Genomic DNA, 20,794 nt, shown 5'->3' on the forward strand with positions numbered 1-20,794 from the left:
GCTGCTGTAAAATAAATGATGCTGTTAGCTGCAGTCTCGCAGGTGAAATGTGCTGCTGCTACAATTATTCTAATGCCAGCATGCCAGAATGCTAGTGCTACCAAATGCTGCTGTCAACCCAGGGGTTTAATTAGTTTGGCACGTGTGCCACTTATAATCACCTGCCATTACCAGTTCTGGCTGCATCTGCTTACACGTCTGTCAGTGGCGTGCAGGCTGTATATGTGTGTGTATAGGTCTGTGGCTGGGTTCATAAGGATATATTTTGGCAACAGAAAACAGGCCTGAACGGTTGCTGTACTTGTACGGGCTCTCTATAATGTCTATATTTTAATATACAGACATAAGGAGGAGACAGATAACTAAAAAATACAGGAGTCCTTTCTTTCAAGTGTATATTAAAAGGCTTTCTAGAGTATCTGTCAACTACAGCGAGGACAATTTTATTAGTGGTACAGACTTGTCAGTAGGCCATCTGTACACATACATTGTGAAAACAGAAGGGAGCAAGGCTTGGTAGTGTCAAACTGCATTGTGAATAGAGCTACACCTCAGGCTGAATACATCACATTGTGATTTCATGAGAGCTGGAAGAGGAGGAAGAAGAAAAAAACTTCAGGGCAGCGAGTGAATCTCGACCCAAAACAGGAGAAATGGAAGTTAAAAGTGAATCGTTCACTCCCCCTGGCGTAGCAGTGGCTACCTCTAGGGCTGGAGGAGGAGGAGGAGGAACAGGAGGAGAAGAGGAGCCCTGTGGCTCCCACAGTCATGTGACTACTGAGCACAGTATCTGAAGGATGGACCCCAGGCTGTGTACTTAACAGCTCATGAGTGTGTGCGTGAATGTGTATACACATGGTTTCACACATTTGTGTGTAATGTATGTCATTGTGCAGCAGAGCACATACACAGATTCCCACTGACTCAGTTCTTGAGAATCACCTATGCCTGCTACAATACAATAGCTCTAACTATCCCTATTATTTTCAGAAAGTTCCCATTTAGCACTAAACCAAGGCTTTAATATTGTGCCCCCTCAAAAACATCTGTTGGGGACTTGTGTGGCTACACTAATTACAAATATCTCCAGTAATCCGCAGCTGATAAGAGAGCCATTACTCCACAAGACATTTATCACTATGGGATTGATGACCCATTTCAGAAGCTGCCTTTGTACAGGGAAGTGAAATCGCTGATATCCCTTTTATCCAACATCACTGCTGAAGCCTTCCATTCGTCAGGAGGCAAGCTAGTTAGAATTGTAATTAACAGCTATGGACTTTGGCCCTAATAGAATTTTTGCAGGAAACTGCAGATTGACATAGGCGGGGATGGAGGGGATTGTACAGTGTTTTTCTTTTCTTACTAATTGCCACTTTGAGACGCTGTCTGTCGAGAGAGAGGCGCTCTATGCTGCGTAAAGAAAGCGTCAAAGCAGCACAGCTTCCCATTTTCCAGAAGCATGATTTATGTACACTTGTAGATATGTAAGCACGATTTATGTACACGTGTAGATACGTAAGCACGTGCATTTAGCCATGTGCTTTCACAAATACACAAACACAATTACATAGGTCAAACACAAAATGCACATCTCTAATCGAATTCACAAGTTACAGGTTTATTCTGAATCTTTTCATTCAAGCATGCATAGTGGCTTGCACACCCACCCACCTAGACATGCAAAAAAGTGGAGCAGCAGATGATCACAGTAGGTAAGGACTAAAGGTCTGGCCACCTGCCGGCCACGTCCCGTCTTTGTAGCAGTAATGAACACAGACAGCTTGGGGACGGCCCTCCTAGCTTGTCCCCCCTTCTAGCCTCCCTGCTTCAGGGCAAAGCTGGTGGCCCTGGGGTGACAGAAACGCCAGAGATGTTCCACTCACTGACAGGTAGGTCCTACCTGGCCAACCTGCTGTACACATTTGCCACGCAACACACACACAAACACAGGGACAAAGACGTGCATGCATTAGTGCCATATATATATGTGCACGTTGTAACTGCTCACACGTGGTAATGTTCCTATGCATATGCACAAACTGAAGAACACACCAATACACATACACACACACACAAGCTGACCCGGTGTAATTCCTCCAGCACACGGCTAGTGACAGGAGCAGCTGCGGCCGCTACGGCAGACAGATGAAATTTTCATAACTATCTCCTCCAACTTCCATCCTCACCTTCAGGATAATTTATGACCTGCCTGCCAGCCTTGAAGAGACAATATGCTTGCTATGAAATGAAGTGTTCCAGCAGTGTAGGTTATAATTAACAGAGAAGGGGAGAAAGATGTGTGTATAAGGAGTGGGAGGGCTGGAGGGCTCCCCAGGTGGGGTGGTTATGGTAGATGGGATCAGGGAAAAAGGGAAAGGATGGAGCATGTGGCGTGCACACATGTAAAATCTACATATGTGTGTATTTAAATACCGCATACATTGCTGCAGTTAGCTCTGTGACTCCAGCATTAAACAGCAGCACAAAAGTAATTAACCTCCCAAAAAAAAGTGCCTGTAATAAACAAAATCCAAAACACAATGAAATCTTAGAAGCATCTGTTAAACAGATTGTCTCTGTGTTAAATGAGGCCTCCACATCCCATTATTCTTTATCATGGTTCCCAGTGGTACAGTTTCAACTAACATATTGATTTAAATAAAACTGGTTCGTACAGAGGGCCAAATAAGCACCTTCACAGTACTCAAAAACAAACTCGATTTAGAGCAGATACACAGTAAAAACTGTGATTTCTGTGAGCACAACTTCCATCTTCTCATAACGTTATGTTCTCAATGTTTGTTTCACATGCATGCCACACATCCTCACCCAATCATGCTCTATCAGCTCTATGGGATGTTGGGTTTGACCAGAAAGAATGTCCTGGTTTTCCTGACTACCAGTAAAACAGGCCCAAAACTACCCCACCCCTTACCACACTGTCTATTCCAAACACAAATCTTGTTTCCATATTAAAAAGGCAGCTTTTAATGGGCAGCTGTCTGTGCAACAAGTGTGTTTAAATGGCTGTGGGACTTTTAATGACATTTTCAACTCTCTCTTTCCCGCTTTCTATGCCGCATTTCTTTGCCAAGTTCTTACTGTGAAAGGCATAATTATGAAAATACTGTTTTCATTTGTGAATCAAGTCAAGGATAAGCAGAGGAATTTAACAAAAGAGAGTATGAGTGCGATACTGACTGCTGCTGATGTGAGCCTTCTGTTCCCACAGCAAACCACAGAATGAGTGAAAGCATGTACCTTAACAACTAATTACTAACTCGCATGAGAAACAGGCAGCATAGAGATAAGTGCATATTTACATGGGTAAAATTTGTTTATGCCGTAAGTAGAAGGTAAATAAATACAATCACCTGTCATCTCGTTCAAAACAAATTAATGCAAGAATAAGGCATACTCTGATGTACTTTCTAGCCTGGGAGCAAACTAAGATGGGAGGACGATTACTACGGAAACAGCAGCTGTGAGGTTCTGCTGAGGTCAGGACATGTCATGCATAACTGACTGATTGCTTAACAGGGGTGGGTGCATGAGAGAAGAACTCATAATTTACAATCAAGCGCACACAAACACACACCTCACAAACACCCAGGCCGCAGACAATCTCGCTGCACGAACGTAACTGGTCTAAGGGACCACACAGACATGTTTTAGATAAAGACAGACAAATTAGATGACAGAGTCTTAGGCAAACCACTGCGCTTGCGCTAATTACAGGCTGGCCGGCGATAAAAGAGGCAGATGACATGTCCTTATTTGTTTTCTCCCTCAGTGCCCAGAATAAAGTAAACACAGCGATGTAGATGACGGCAAAAGTAGGTGGTACAAAGAAAAAGGCACACAGACAAAGGTACAGAACACGGCTGCGGGTTGGGAGTTCAGCCCACCACACACAGGTGTTTACCCACCACTGCAGGAGAGAAACCCTTAGGGTAAGGAGATACAAGTATGCACCCAGCAAAACTACTGGCTTGTAACACGTGCCAAGGAAAACAAACTGGGCCAGCCCTGTCTGTTCTGTTTGCAAAACAGGACCACTGTTGTGAGAGTGATGAAGATGTAAATGTGGGGCTGTTGTCTGGGAGATCTGATTAACCTGTCACCTCGAGTTGCAACTTACATCACGCAGGCACAGTTGACAACATGCCCGGATTGACCTGCCCCAAACCAGACCACTGGTTTAATGCCAGTACAAACATCACCACCGCACCGCTAATTAAACCTATTTATTTAAGATCTGATGCCACCTTCTCTGCACTGCACCCTACAATCTCTGTTTTCCAAAATCATGCACATCATAGACATGTGGCTGTGAAGTCAAATGAAAAAGTCATGTAATGACAAATTTTTTAGAACAATAACACATGGACACATGGCAGATTGATGGGAACTTGTGTCTGTAAACACTTGAGTGAGTTATCTATGTCATGAGCAATCCCAGTGTGGTGCCACCACTTCTAAAACTTTTAGTAGACCTGTTTGTCTTTATCATGGACACGAGACTGACAATCTTTCCAACTCCCATCTGGTACAGAGGGACCTCCATTGTCTCCGAGCTCCCTCTCTCGCCCCAGCACGGGAATCAGGGCGGGGTCTGTCAGAGACAACACAAAAGAAATGTCACCACTCTGAGAATGAAGTGCCAGCCGAGGAAGGTCTCTCTCCTTTCTCTGTCACTATGCATCTCTACAGGGGTGCAACTGGTAGCTGACAAGACTGTTGGGGTCATCCCTGGCTGGGCACAGCTTCAACTTCAGCTCTCTAGCCCCTGCTGGCCCTGAGTGACCCGTGGGTTTGATGACAGACTGGACCTTTTGTGTAGAAGCGGCCTGTCCAGGTGAGGACAACAGTGGATGACAATGGCAGGAAACATAAAGCCGATAGAGGCTGGGAGACAACCCTACGGGGTCATGGGTCAAACTGGACAGCTGAGTGATGAGTGCAGCTGTGAACACGTGGACCTCCTTCTCTGCCCTTTTAACTCTGCTTGCCATGTCAGCTGATGTTTCCTTTGTCTTAGGATAAAGACCTCACTAACTTTCAGCACACTGGAGAAAAGTAGTAAACACAGACAACAGATGTATTACGCCACAAATTCTGATTGTACAGCTATGACAATGACATCCATCCCAACCTGTACAGTGTTATAAGCTCCTTTTCAAGAGGTCACTAGAATACAATTACAACAGGACACTTGTCAAAAATTATTTTTAAACTGTGAATTAGTTTATTTTTGAACTAAGGTAGAAACTAAATATAAAGAATGTTACTAAACATACAAGAAACTAGATATTATCTAACTTTAACATAAAAAATCTATTGTTTAAAAGAGAGAAAACCTAGTTGTACGCATTTATTTATGTAGTCCATTATCACAGCAAGCTTTGCAGTGTAAGACAGTGTATGTCCGTCATTGCTTATTCTCATTTGGTATGAATCCAAAATGCTGCTAATTTGCAGCAGTTTCAAGGATTCAGTAACAAATTTGTTCAGTCTTTGTTGTCCTCCATTCTATAATCCGAGGAGAACAGCAACTGTAGCATAAATAAAGAGGCCTATTTTAAACCTTGTAATGTATTACCACCCCAGTGCCTCCAAACTACACCCTGTTCACACATCCTGAGCTGTCCAACTGTTTCCAGTGCCAAAGGTCAATGACTGCCTACTCTCCTACTGGCCCACACTCAGAGATGGGAAGACAGGGTTGCCAAGTCAGGCACAAACCCTGCTTTGGATCATAAACACCTCCGTCTGTCTACCCTCCTCTTTTCTACTCCACAGAGGTGAGTTAGGTTTTCACTCTGTTAATCTTTCACTTCAGGCCTTCTCGCTTTTACATTGGCCCACTGGAGAACATAGAAGGGGAATGAAAGAGGGGTAGTAAAGGATAAGAATGGATAAAAGAGCAGGAAGAAAAAGCCATAGAGAGGGCCAGATGGGCACCTTCACAGTCCATTTATCAAACCCAATGTGGCCCTCCCCTCCCCTCCCTACTGCTCTCATGTCCTAAACCCCCATGTAATTCTGTAATGATTTTCATTATCATATAATGACCTTACAAAGCCTACAGCAGTTTGCATGGTCAGTACAAAACTCGCAGCTGTTCCCTTCAGTATTTGCTTGCTGGCTGTGACAAAGCTTTTTGTTGTTGTTGTTGTTATTTTTTCTAATGCCCAGAGCAGTGACCTCTAGGTTTTGCAAGGTCAGCATGAGGTCACCTCATCCAGGATATTCAACAGTAGCCACACTGTAAGCACACAGACTGAAGACAGCGTCTAAAAATGCATAATGAGCATTGACAGCAAGATAAAACAAAACAATTCTCTAAATATACTGCAGAAGACTGCAGGCTGAAGAATTTTCTGTGTATGTACTTCCAGTGTGGATCCTTCATTACCTTTGTTAAACCAAAAACCTTCCTGGTGCCACTGGGATGTGCCATTTTCTATCCTAATGGAGCTGCTCCCTAGAGGTTGCGTCTTGCTCTTCAATCTGCACTTCCTGTGTGGCATACTGAACTGCTCTGCTGCGGCACAGTCACCCACCCATATAATAATCCATCTATTTCCAGGGTACTCACGGGGCATTTACCAAAGGGACATGGAGGGCAGCATCTATCAAAGAATTCACCATGTGCATCAGGAAAACCCAGTTACCAGAAAAGCTCATAAGAATAAAAAAGCTCTCATAACTTCGTTGGCTCAGAGTGAATGAATGGACTGCTTCCACTAGCACGGTGAGAGCAGGCATCACTCACTCTGAGTGCCTATAAGTCAATGGTGAAGAACCACTGGTCACCGGCTCCAATTCCTCTTTCTTTCCTTCTTGCTTGTACTAAAAATGGCTCGCAGGCAGACAATGGCAGCTGGTAGGCCGAAGTTCCACAGCAAAGAATGCTACTTTAACTGGTGTTTTAGAAACAAAAGTCAGTGAGAAACTTAATCAATCAGCGCTGCTTGTTTATGTTTATGGGCCTCTAGCAAAAGTCATCAATCATGCTTTTTTTTTGTTCCTTTTTCCATTATATTTTTGCAAGTATTATATGCTGAATGGAAACCATGGAAACAAAAGGCAGTGTTATGATGAAAGCTTGCCTGTTGAATATTGTGTGGAAACCTAATTAGAATGCTAAATATAAAAAAGCAACAAAATGAATCAGCAAATTAATTTTAGTCCTATTTTAGTGAATGCTTTTATGAAAATAAATGATGGTTTGAATACATCTGACTGGAGTGCACTACAATTCCCTCACTCTGCGTCTTCTGTAATAAAGTGCTTCTTTAATTCAAAATAACGACTTTGCCTCTTAGTAGTATGCATGAAGAAATTAAAACTTTTTCATGCTCAACAAAGTCGAACAATCCCTGACCCTCATCAAATTGCTTATCAGTACCAGTACTTCCCACTTAACATTGCGCATAGCTATGTGTTTAGTTTTGTGAAAATGCTATCTGTTGACAGCCACTTGACAGCATGACCCCTGGCTTTTCTGTAAGAGAGGGTGGTGTAGTTTAGGGATAGACATAGAATGTGTGTAAGGGGAAGAAGAGGTATCAGGAGCAGCTGGAGTTCAAACATATTGTGTGCCTTCCACCAAAACTAATCTAATCAGTCTTTCACTGCTGATAGAGTAAACGTCTGTCTGCTCTGCCGGCAAGGGCTGAGCATTTCCTGTCCCAGCCAGTGATGCTGGTTGTCAGCATCTTAGGGTGGGCTGAGCAAAATGTAGGGTCAGACATTGTTAGCTGGTGGTAACATCACATTGTGGGTGGTGCGGGAGAACTGCGATGGTAGGGGACAGTTCTGATGTTCACTTGAGGGTGGGGGTGGCGAGATGGTTTCTAGCTTTCAGCACATGCCGCTGGAATGCACTATCAGAGCAGGCCCTACATCAGAGTTGTGAGGCACTGGGCGTTGACACAGCAAAGCAAGGTGTGTGGAAACAGCCTGTTTACAAGACTCATCTGGATGGGACAAATCTAAGGGTCAACTAGAGGGGACAATGCAAAACATAGAACAGAAGAATAGAGTGCCTTAGAAATATGAGGGCGTAAGCACAACAGGAATTTAACATGAAGTTTTCAAAAGAAAATGGATTTGTAGCCTTTGAATTATCTTCCTGCCGCTTTGCTTTCACTAAGGTTTAGTGAAATGTCTATTCTCACATATGGGTTCTTGTCCGCATGTAACTCTGAGGTCAAAACTATTGAAAGAGACAATAAAGAGTATAGCAAATGTGAATGTAGTGGTCATGTGTATATGTAGTGTTTGTATGTGTCCGTGTATGTGCTGGCGGAGAGAGTAAATGGCTAAAACTAACAGCTAAAACAACACTGGTGCATGTGTGAGGCCCTTCTTTATCTGAATGGATAACCGACGTTCTAACCCCTGTGCTCTCCTTCTTTATCTGGAGGGAAGGAAGTGATTGGGCCTATCCAAGACACATGTGTCATTGTGATAACTGTGATAACCGCCAGGCCCGAGGACCTCAAACCAACACCAACCACACCATTGCATATCTCTGGAATTCACACCGATTCACTGAAAATGAATGATCAATGCACATTGAAGCAATGTAGGCCTGATGTGTCACCTTTTGCAACTCGTTTTTATTTTGTTTGATGATGTGATCACAGTTAATAAATCTCTTAACTGAGAACTAGATATTGACACATTTTACTACTGCAACAACACTACACGAGCTATAATAATAGCTCTGGGTTTGCAAGTGAAATGAGGTGAAATGAGATATTATCTTTGCTTTCTGCCTTGGTTTGTGTAATCTTGAGGAAATCACAGCAACATGCATGCATTACTTATATTTGATCAAATCAGTTTAGAAAATTAATAAACGTTATTATTGGAGTGTGATGGCATTTCCATTTAAAATAGGGACTCATAACTGATAGACTACATATCAACAGATGTTTGTTTTTTTTGAAGATCAATGGAAGTAACAAAGTTGGTGGTATATTGTGTTACCTGTCTCTCCATGTCTGTCTTTGCTGGTGTCTGTCTGTCAAAGCAGACAGCAGGATCTCTGCCATCTCCCTCCTTCCTTCTTCTGCTTGGTCTTCCTCCTCCACTGCAGCCAGGAAAAGCATAGTCTGGATAAAAAAACAGCAGCAGAAGTGGAAATAGGCGGTTCAAAATAGAACTGAATGGAAATATGTGAAATACCAGTAGAAATGGGAAAACTTCAGTAGAAAGTGGACAGGTAGAGAAGCACCATTAAAAAGTGCTTTAAATAACAGTGGTTGTTTAAACCCCACTACAGTGATTTACTCTATTAAATTCTACCCTAAATACTAAACAGAAAACTTGCAAAATTGGGTAGAAAGACCTGAAGTGAATCCTGGCGTGCTTGTGCTTCTATCCTTAGTTTAGAAATTGCACAGCTCTGAGCCAAGACTCAATTATACCATCCCAAGGATGACAGCATGCAGTAAGTCTAGTATAAAGTCAGTTTCACATCAGAGGATGGGCAAATTACACCCAATATTAGAGTGTGAGTCAATTAATCACGTCCTGCACAGCACAGTGTAATGTGTGAGTATCCCCCTGTTGAACATGAATTACAGGCTGGCTTAAAGTGTGACGTGGCACATCAGTGATAATCGGAGACATCCCTGCAAACCTTCGCCTCCAAGTCCTCCGCAGCCTCTAAGCTGGTTGAGAAGGAGTCAAATGAAAAAGGATCTGGCAGCCCAAATTAAATGCAGTGCTGTCAGCCACACTCAAATCCCTCTTTCCCCTCACCGTCTCCCTCTTCTTCTCTACCCTTCACAGACTCTCTCCCTCTCTGAATATCCTTAAATGTCTCCCCCCTCCTTTGCCAAGCCTCTGAGAAGTGATGGATCTGTAACTCTGACTGACTCTGACGCCTTGTTAAGAACAGTCTCTTCCTGTCACATCCACCAGTCAAGCACGTTCATTTCTTCCCATTAACAGTCACTCGCTTCCCCAGTCATCCAACCTTCTTTTCAAAAAACCCACTATGTAAGGGAACCTTCATTTCTTCCCCTCACCCTGTTTTTTAATCCCTTTCTGACAATACACCTGTCTGTCTTAATTCATGTGAAGATACGTTTGATTGTCTCTCTGTGTGTGCGTTTCCAAAGGAGAGCAGTAATATGCTTACTTTCTCTACAGCACACAGGACAGGTGTCAAAACATGTGGTGGTGTGTGACTGATTATACCTGACTCAGAGGAGACACCAAAGATTAAGGTGACCAGGAGGAGGCAGGGCTGGCTGTACTCCCTATGGAAACTGTGCCTTTCAGTTTGGATCAAACCCTGTCCTCCTGGGATGAGTGACAGGCTAAGAAAGTGCCAGAAAGTGTATTCAGACTGTATCACCATCTCAGCTGGTAGACATCACATTGCCATGCTGACCGTGTAGCACAACGCTGAAGAGAAGTGATTCACAGTTGATCTGAAACTTGCTCTAAGGTGCTTCTAAGCTTGCTTCAACTCTTCCCAAAGCTGACTTTGGATCAAAATGAATAACAGGGAAAGACTGCACATCCATCCTTTTCTGCTTCCAACTGCCAGGGGTTGGAGCTTTCATAGGGCCACAGGCAGGGTACACCCTGGACAAGTCCAGCCTATCGTAGACACATTATTTTCAAAATGCTAAATTATGTTGCATACACTTTACTCAAGTGAATCTTTGTTTTTTTCACCCAACTCAATAATTCCACTAAACACTACCTAAACAACCTCTGCTTTTGTTGGGGTGTGTATATATTTATGAGTGTGTATCGAAAGCTTCTATTTGTTCTCTACAAATTTTTGTGAGTACAGTGTAGATTTTTGTGAGTAGAGGAGTCCCTCTTATAATTTAAATCTGTGTTAGCAAGCCTCTTCCCCACAAAAATCGGTGAATGTCTGTTTGCACGGATAACTTTGTGCATGTATGATCTAGTGTTTAGAAGACCCAGTGCTGAGAGAGGCCTTCAGGTTTAGCCCCAGGCTGATCCCCGGGCCATGTAGACACCCTGCTGGTTGTTTACTGGTCAAGCCCAACCTCAGTCAGACTCAGCCAGATCACAGTCCTTTATCTCTGGGTCTGTGTTAGGACTAATCAGCCCCCTCTTTTCTTGTATTTACCCTTCGATGACAGTAGCTGTCCTCAGTCTACACCTCTCTCAACCTGACGCTGACCACAGATGTCCCCCTGACCCAGGCCACATTACAAGGTGAATGAGAGGACAAGATGTTCCTTGGTACTCTTTTCATTGGTCCCCAGACCCCATATTCAACCCTGTCTATTTTACTAAAGTTAGGCATAAACATTTCCGGGCCTGTGCAGAGGTGGGGAAGATAAACAAACATGCAGCCAAGCTGAGGTGATATTTTGGTTAGTGGAGAGCTAGAGTGATGATAGTGTTCCAAGCGAAGGCTGGCTGGAGGGCAGCCTGGGGCAGCTCACTAACACCTCGAGCCAGGACTGTATCTTAACACCAACAAGCAGCTGTCTAGTCTATCACATAAGGGCATGTCACTCATTCAACATAGAATAATACAATAGGAAGATTGTTGCTGCACATAGAGCAATATGATTTAGATCCTTTATAATGCAACAGAGGAGCTGTGAGTGGTCACATAAGAGCTAAGAAGCTGAAAGGCAAGAAGGTTAAAAAAAAAAAAAAAGATGCATGCACAACTGAAAGTTTGCACTCCATAAACCAGACCTACTAGCTGACCACCAGAGTGTCAGAGAAACTCTTAACACCCAATGAAAATGCCTTAGCTGACTTTATCCCAGGACTTTCCGGGTACTCCAAGTACTCTTAAGCTCACTGGCACTCTCTTTTAGGGAACCTTTCATGTCTGCAGGCCACAAATGCTTCAATTCCAAAATGAGCTCCCTTATTAACTTGTTTAAAAGACAGAGGTGAATTCTAGACGAGAACACCATCTAGATGATGACTAGATACCTAAAATAGGAAGGAGGTAAACAAACTCACAAGTAACACTAAACATTCCAGAAATTTGGCTGGTGGCTGGTGTTAATTTGCCACAATAGTGCCTCCCAGCCTAACTGCACCTCTGTCATACTGGCAACCTCCCCATAGGTCTCCTTGCCACTAGCATGTGTAACAGCCCAGCAAAAAGCCAGCAGACTCCCCAGTGTTTCTGTTTGCCAACATCTCACTGTGCCCATATGGAGGCAAGAATGGAGATAACTAGTAATCCTACTGGTTGTGACTGTTAAGCCATCACTGTGGACTTTAAACAAGATCCGGTCTCTATTACATAGTATTTCTATCATTTCAAAGGGTTTTTTATTGAGTGACTCATATTTGAATACTCCATGTGAAAATTAGGAAAATAATGAAAAAATAAAGGCGGTGCGGTCTGGGTTTGAATCCAACACCTGGCTGGTGGAGTTTGCATGTTCCTACTGTTGGTATTCCGGGTTCTCTCCGGGTACAAGATTAGGCTAGGTTATTGTCAATTCTAAATTGGCCATAGGTATTAATAACACTAAATTTGATAAAAGGAAGAGTATGGCTGGGTGAAAAAAATTTATATTTTTGTTGATAATTAACAGAAAGTGGTGGAACTCTTGCAAAGCTAAATGTTTCTGTTCAACAGGACAATGAGTCAGAGGTCTGCTAGTTTGAATTCTGAAAACGACTGACTTACAAGTGATAATAGTGCCGAGGGAATATACTTGAGAAACATACTAATATTGTATAAATGACAAAGATCTACCTTTTCAGACACACACAACAACAAGAAAGTTTAAAGTCAAAATTCATAATATAAATGTTGCTATATGCCAACATTTCTCCTTCTCGCGGCTGTATGTTACGTGTTCTCTTCTGTTCTCTCTCATTTGTCTTCTTTCAGATATTGTCCCCTTCCCTTGTTCATAAAAAGGTGTTTCTTTTTTTATTGTCAGTTTCTCTTGCAAGCACTCACATCACTTTGACGCAAGTTATTTTAAAAAATGCATTAACATCAACGGCTCACACAAGCACACACACACACACACGCACACACAAAACCACACACTTCCTTTTCTCTCAGCTGTTTAATTTTTACTGTCCCCTTCCCACACCAAATCCAGCATAGCACTCCCGTTGCATGGTTAACACATTAGCAAATATATCAGGTTTTAAGATTCAACCCTTTTCTCCACATCTCCAGACACTCCATGGACTTTTGTGACAGTTTAAGTTCAGCTGCTCTGACACCTGATTTCATAGGCCCTAGCAATGAGAGTATGACAGACCCTTAGCTGCTTTCATCTCCCTCCTTACTCTAATACAAGAAACCAATATCACTTTGACCGCTGGTGGAAAAAGGCATTGAGCACCTTGCTCACAGGAATGGATAGTTTCTGGTCTCAGATGTAAACAACTGGGGAGCTGTGATCCTGGTAGGGCTCGCTCCAGTCTGGACAAGGGATCTGTGTATGTTTGCTGCATGCCACCAGCGAGTTACTTTGCACTGGAGGGGACTCTGCACCGGTGGAAAAATTATATTAGCCAAGGAAGAAATAAGCCCAGACCACATTCACTTTCCTGTGACATCACATTCAAAGTCATAAAAACTGTGTGTGTGCGTTAGTATGTGTGTGTATGTTTTTTTTTCCTTGCTTTGTGCCTACCATCACACGATTACAGATGGCTCAAAATTGAGGCATACCTGAAATGAAATTTACTCAGTTTCCATTACATAAGATTGGTTGATAGGGTGTGTGTGTGTGTGTGTGTGTGTGTGTGTGTGTGTGTGTGTGTGTGTGTGTGTGTGTGTGTGTGTGTGTGTGTGTGTGTGTGTTCGTGCGCGCTTGTGTGAGAGTGAGAGAGAAGAATGAAGGGTGTCAACACTGTTGATCGGGGTTGCTAGTGAATAAAATGAGAAATGCTTTATGAAAATGTTCACTCAAGAAAAATTTAAGGAAATCTTTATTTTGTATATTTATGTCTTTTTAAATCATCTGAGCAACGGTTAACAGTTTATACAATTGAAACATTCACACTGGCGGATTTCAAGGCTTTAAATTTACTCCCAATAAATTATTTTAAATCCTTTTGCAGACCTATAACAATAAAAAGACTGATATATTGCACCTTTTGTTTTCTATACAGTACACATTATGACTACTGCAATTTATTTTCTATGCCAAGATCTCTAAAACATTCAATTGAAACCTTAACAAGATTTATTTTTTTGATAAAACAAGATATTTCCCGCTTTGTGTGTGTGTTCTCGCAATCTCCGTGGTGACAGAAACCTAGGCCTTTCTGCCAGATTGACCTTTGCAAGGTCGCAGCTACCATCAATTATAGCAGCCAGTAAAATGGGGTTTGCTACACACAGCAGATTATATGGAGTGTAAAACATTAGAAAAATGTGTCTGAAACATCAGAGTAGCATGTCTGAAGTGACAAAGGGTGAGTGGGAATAGAGACAGTCCCAAAAAGGGAAGACCCCTGACAAGTGGTTTTGTTTGAAGGCATTGTGACACAGTCAAGTGGGCAGGGATGCTTTCTATGGGCCCACGGCAGTCCATCTTATGGACAGAATACAAGCAGGATGGAAGGACATATGCTTTGCACAGGGTCAAATGAAGCAGAACTCTCGGGCTTTTGTGGTGATCTCTTTTGGTGGCAAGAAGAAAAGCAAATCTGTTGTCAAGTTGTAGCCCAATGGGCCCACAAATATCACATAAAAATTCACCGGCCTGTTTTTTTGGGGTTTTTTTGCAAGGCTTTTGTCTTTGACCCATGGTAAGGAGTGTCCGTCCAGTTGGCCTTAATGGCTAAACCACATAGTTCTTAGTCTGAATGAGCTCTCCAGCACACTGTGGCAGGGGCTACACACGCACTTGTGAAAACGGCACACCGGCCTGGCTAGAACGCATAATCCATCCATCACAAGAAAGCTTTGAGAGGCGCTTTGACTAATTCAGGACAATGAAGACAGAGCTGGACAGAGATATTTGCGATGAGCGTGACACTCAAGCACCTTCTGTTCTGTTGAAACCCCCTTTCTCTCTTTCAGTATATGAAAGCTGAGTCTAGATTCTAGCTAGATAGCAGATTGTGATCGGCACCTCACTCTCCTGCCAGTAAAAAGCTTTTTGCTGACTGGGGCCAAAGTCAGCCTTTCTAAGCCCTGAAGTAACAGCGTTACACACAGCACCATACTTCAAGTCTTCAAAAATGCTAAACCAATAAAAAGGATTTCCATCCATCTAAACATGCTCACATAGAAGAATTTTGTTTGAGAGGGGGGATATGCCTGCAGGGGCTGAAATGTTCTGCTAACAAAGTTTTGATTGAGTAAGAGAAGTCTGAACACTAGTGATTCTTCAGTTTCTGAATCTGCCTGACAGGGCTTCTTATATGTCCAGTCTGACATCAAATTTGAATTACTGGTAGATGTACAGTGAAACAATGACTGTATCTTAAGTAGAACAGATTAAGATCTGCAAAATTATAGGCCATAAAATACAATTTAAGTGTTAGGTCTGTATAGTATCAGCCATGAAGGAAAGTTAGTTTTACACATGCCAGTTTTGTTTTTTGTTTTTCAACGTAATGGGTAATCAATAAATTCACTTTTGCATCACTGTCTGTAAATAACCTGTCTGTCTGTATTCTGCTTCATTCATATACACAAGAGTGGTACTGCACATGCCTTACACAATTCTATACATACCACATGGCGATACAGTAATCGTAAATGCCAAACACATAGCGCAGCGACATATAAGTAGATTATGGACTTGCATACTCTATAAGATTCTGTCTACTTCAAGCTGGCAGGGAAGTCAAAGACACTGTTGGAGCTTTTACATTCAACAATTTATGTTCAATAAAGCACCTATGCTCTTAAAAACTGTGGACTACACTGATATCATCTAATTAAGTAAAGGGAATTAAAAATGCACCTATCGTGTTCCTAATTATTGCCATGAATCGCAAATCTATTTTACATTGTATTCAGATATCAAAAGGCAGTCAAGTTCAAACTTCTTTTTTATGACATTTGTGTTTGCTTTTTGGTTGTATTTTTGGTTTAATCTTTCAACAAAGTGGCCCTCGCTGATCAGCGGCCAACCATTATTGCACATGTTGTGTGTTGAACCTTTTGATCAGCCCCAGAGGACTTTTTTAAAACAATCTGTTCTTTCAAATGCATTGCCATCAACTGGCAGCAGTGAAAAGGGAAAAAAAAAATAAAATACAGACTGGATCTAATATGTGTTTTTTCTGATTATCGCTATGGTCATTTATAGCTAAAGAAGTCATTTTAAAACTGCCAAACTTCTACAATGTTTAAATTGAGCTATTATTTTTCGTTTTGGAAAATGAATATGCAAAAATTACTTCTAATATGCATTTTAAAAAAATACATTCTAAACATGCTTAATTTTCTTTTTTTGCATATTTAGTATATCTTCCCTCCCATTGTGTTATGCGTGTATGTGTGATTACTCCTCACCCAGGGAGGCTGATTAGAGTGGCTAAAGGGTGTTTATGAGACAGTTAGCCGGGAGGAGATGCCACCCTGCCGCTCTCACCCAAATAAAAGAGCCATTTATTACATCCAACATGACCCTCTCATTACACACAAATAGGAATTAATGAGTGCTATATCGGGCACTCCCAGCAGAGCGAGGCAGGGCCCACTAAAGGACTAGCTTTAATTACACTGTCCTACATCTCACCCATTTAACACCACCCATCAGATCACTCTATCTGCACTGCAAGGGTAGCAGGTAGCAGGGTGGAAGATTAGTGTTACCTAAGAGGACGGCCAATGAATGTAAAACAGGATCTATAGTTAAATCACATTTTAAAAAAAGCTACCTGTTACCACCAGTACACTTTTAGGCTGTTTAATACAAAAACACAGATCTCAGGTTTTCTCTACTAGGATATCCTCTTCATACTGAACATGGCAGTTTTGAAAGGTGCACAGTAAAGCACTTCCCAAAATGCTCCCAGGACTTACGTGGCCTTTTCCAGTTTCCAGCATCAGCTTTTCATTTCTCTGATTTACTTTAACTCACAGATCCTGATACCAACTTCACTGTTTACCTTTATAACTTTCTTCCTCAGATATCAGGAAAAGTCACAACCACCCTGTCTTATTTTCCCCCTTGTTCCACTTCCCTAAACCACCTCCATCTTCACTCTCCCCCCCCCAAAAAAAATTATACAATTATCATCCACAATCTTTTCCCATCTTTTCTCCTTTTCTTTGCGTTTCTTCAAGCGAATCAGGCAATTTTACAGCGTCTTCCCACCAGAATCATATCATTCTCTCCACCCTCTCCACACATATTGTTTTTAAACAGGACTGTGTATTTTAAAACCCAGATTGCTGCTCCAAACATGATAGCTGCTCCAGTGATTTTGAAGAATTAGCGAGGTACCAAGGTATTAAATACTTGTTATTTTCCTGTAGTAGTTGCGCACTTAAACAAAGGAAGTGATCATGGATTAAATTTCCACCACCTCTGATCCTTTACATTTAAGCTTGCTTTGGAGATGAAAAAAAAACTGTTATCTGAAACTTTTTAAATTTATTGCATGAACAGCGTATATCAGCTTAATTCCGTAGTTTTTGACCCCGCTTTTGTGTCATAATAACAAATAACAGACTGCTATGTCATAACCTAAAGACTTTAGTTTCCATTTTTGTTCTTAGTTAGGGTCTTAGGGGATTTTTTTTTCCATTGTTCACATTGAGGATCCATAGTTGGGGTGGGCCGTTTTCATTCTCATTAATTGGTTTCATTTATTGTTTCACAATGTGTGGGCGATATAAAGCCCCCCGAGACTCTGATTAGAGACTGTACAAATAAATGTGAAATGAATTTGAGCTGACGTGTAGATAAACAATAATAAGGATATCAACCACATGACCTGATGAAGATCTAGATTCAGATTTAAATGATTTTATTAAAAGTGTGTGCACAAAGTTCAGAGTATGAGAACTCTATTTTTGTTCTCTGCGGCTTACAGAGCTCGGCGCCACATTGCAATATGCATACTGCTATTTCTGAGTGCGGCGAAGATTGTACAAGCTGTCTTCATATATTCAATATTCAAAAAGATTAATATTTTCCTAAAACGACATAAATTGAACAATTTTTTTTCTTTGCTTTTTACAAATCAGAGTGTTTTCTTGTGTTTGTGCCAATATCTTTTACTAAACCATTTTGACATGATTGCCTGCAAGAGTAAACAATTACACCTGGATCAAAGTGCAATAATTTTATGTCAGGTGCTAGTTAGTAGTGATGTCTATAACAGATTGGGGGTTTCAGTGAGATGCCCTGAAATCTCTTTCATCTTTTTAAACTTTCTTTCCCATCAAGGCACTTTTCAACAAATACTCAGTCCCTCGCTGCATCTCTCCCTCGCCCTCTCTCTCGCTCTGTTGGTATGACACATGAAGCTGGGCCCTGCAGCCAACCCCAGCGTCCGCACAGAATGCGATTAAGCTGAGCAGTGATTAATCTGGGCTGCCCCATAATTCCTCTTTACCACTTTAATGGATGTTATCTCCCCTCCTCTGAAGGCTTATCTTGCTGATCAGGGCCAAGGATGAAGAGAGGAAGAGGAGGGGGTGGCTATGAGTAGAAGGAGAGAAATCAAACCAAATCCATACAGAGGTAAGTAAATGAATAAGAAAGTAAATAAATAAGTAAATAAATAAATGTGGGGATTGAGGGAGCTGCTAAGCGGATAAGGCAGATCAGTCTCTGTAAAGTGCTCATTTGTTTTCTAAGAAGACGAGACAAGCCGCCTTCAGAGCCCACTGATACAGTAAAAACACTGTCAACACCACAATTCACAGACAAACAAAAATAAATTATCCAAACTGCTGTCAATAAAACTCTCCATCCCCGCATTGTAAAGATGGGGCGTGCACAATACTGTTGCTGACAGTCAACGGTACAATGACCAAAAAAAAAAGCCATTGTTTCATGTGCAGCTTCCACATTGTCACGTACAAGTCCTTGTAATAAATTCCAATTTTAGTCATCCACATTCCTGAAGCAAGTTTACTCAGGTCAGCTTTATGAAGGAAAAGGCAACACCTCTTCCCACCTCAAGAAGACTACAATGAGCTATCTATATCCTATTTTGGGGAAATAATTACGCATATAAATGAGGACTCATAATCACTTTAAACTGGAATTCATCAAACAGTGAGCTGCATTCAGATTTGGTTCGCTGTCACACACTAATATGTTGTGAAACACTATGAACTTTGACAACAAGATTGCAGCTCCATGCAGACATTTTACCACACCTGTGTGTTTGCCACTTTTATTCTTCTACATAACATAAAAAAAAATCTGAATATTGCATTACATAATAGCAACTTTGAAATATATTCAGGAATAAAAAATGAAAAACTGTAGCAATAGTCGCCATTTCGGATATCACCACAAAGCTTTTTAAAAACTTTTCTAAATGGACACCGGCGTATTTTTAAGTATGTGTGTATATCAATGCCTGTCCTAGTGTTTTTTGTCCTTCAGTGTCTGTGTTCAAGTATATAAATGCGAGTGTATGAGCCTAGCAAAAGACTGACAAGGTTAAACCTGTTCAAAGCTCTTTTTTTCCCCGCTTCGGCTTACAGCGATGCTGCAGCGAGATTCTGTCATAGACAAACCTCTGTGGGATTCCATTCAATACTACTGTACATCTTTAGGTACAAAGCTGCGGGCTGCACTGGCTCCAGGTAACATAAACGCTCCCTTCAAGCCACCGCGTATCTGCCCATGAAAATTCTCTAAAGGGGTTTAAGCATTTACGCAGAAACACTATCAGGCACTGCCGAAAATTCAGCTTACCCTGTTGAATAGGGACTTCAAAGAGAATTGCAAAATACCTTTCCACCGCTACATTTCTCCCCACTCTTTTTCCTCACTCTCTCCATGTGTGTCTTCCTGCTTCTTTTCATTTTATATTTCCAAACACAAGCTGCTGCATGATGTAAAATGTATTATCAGCCATATATTTCCTCTTTAAATGAATAATAACAATAATCTCTGAGTAATTTCTTTTTTATACAGCTCCATTTTAAATAGGGCAAAGCAAGCAAGCTTATATACAGCTGCAGGTAAACAACGCCAAGCAATTATGAACGTGTGGATTAGGCCTCTACTCTATGTTGTGCGATAAGGAGAAACAGCTGCTACTATCCAGGTAACAGCACATATTGACTGTCAATGAAGGATAAACTACTGTGCAGCTGCACATTTACTTCCTTCGCACACACTGCGGCCACACTGCACCCCCCACACACACAGACACGCGGACAGAAACATACAAATAAATCTGAAGCCATACACGCAGACACACATTTCGCACACGCACTATCTGTGCGTAAGAACCGCACAGAATTGAATATAATAAAAGTATAAGCCTATTTACGTAGTGTGGAGCTTTAAATGCAAAACAATATGATGCATAAACCCAGTGTGATTTAATGTAAGAGATAATAAATGGCTTCATAATGAGCAATAAAAATGGTCTTTAAGCAGTTTACTGCTTAGTTCACACTTATAATTAATCTGGGTTCCATGTGTGCATATAAAGTGGATATAAAACTCTGCCTAACTGTGCAAGTTAAGCGGCAAGCAAAAGAGAAAAATTACTGCTGGTAAACATCTGCAACGTGATTCAGCTTTAGCCCCTAGCTTTTTAAAATATACTGCCTTTTTCTCTCACCTGGACCAGCACGGCAAGCTCTCCAAATAATGCATTACAAAAAAATTAT

General features: G+C 41.6%; 1 protein-coding gene across 3 annotated transcripts in view; it reads right to left on the reverse strand.

The window, feature by feature from the left end:
* fto (FTO alpha-ketoglutarate dependent dioxygenase) overlaps positions 1-20,794 on the reverse strand; it is a 121,579-nt gene that overhangs the window by 60,036 nt on the left and 40,749 nt on the right. For all 3 annotated transcript variants that reach the window (XR_013971856.1, XM_080884096.1, XM_080884095.1), the window contains exon 8: positions 9,007-9,131. Coding sequence is in view for 2 of the 3 variants with exons in the window: in XM_080884096.1 (XP_080740222.1) it covers positions 9,007-9,131 (125 nt within the window). In the remaining variant the exon portion in view is untranslated. The remainder of the gene's footprint in view (positions 1-9,006; positions 9,132-20,794) is intronic.

The sequence above is a fragment of the Rhamphochromis sp. 'chilingali' genome, assembly GCF_963969265.1.
Source record: "Rhamphochromis sp. 'chilingali' genome assembly, chromosome: 6".
NCBI lineage: Eukaryota > Metazoa > Chordata > Actinopteri > Cichliformes > Cichlidae > Rhamphochromis > Rhamphochromis sp. 'chilingali'.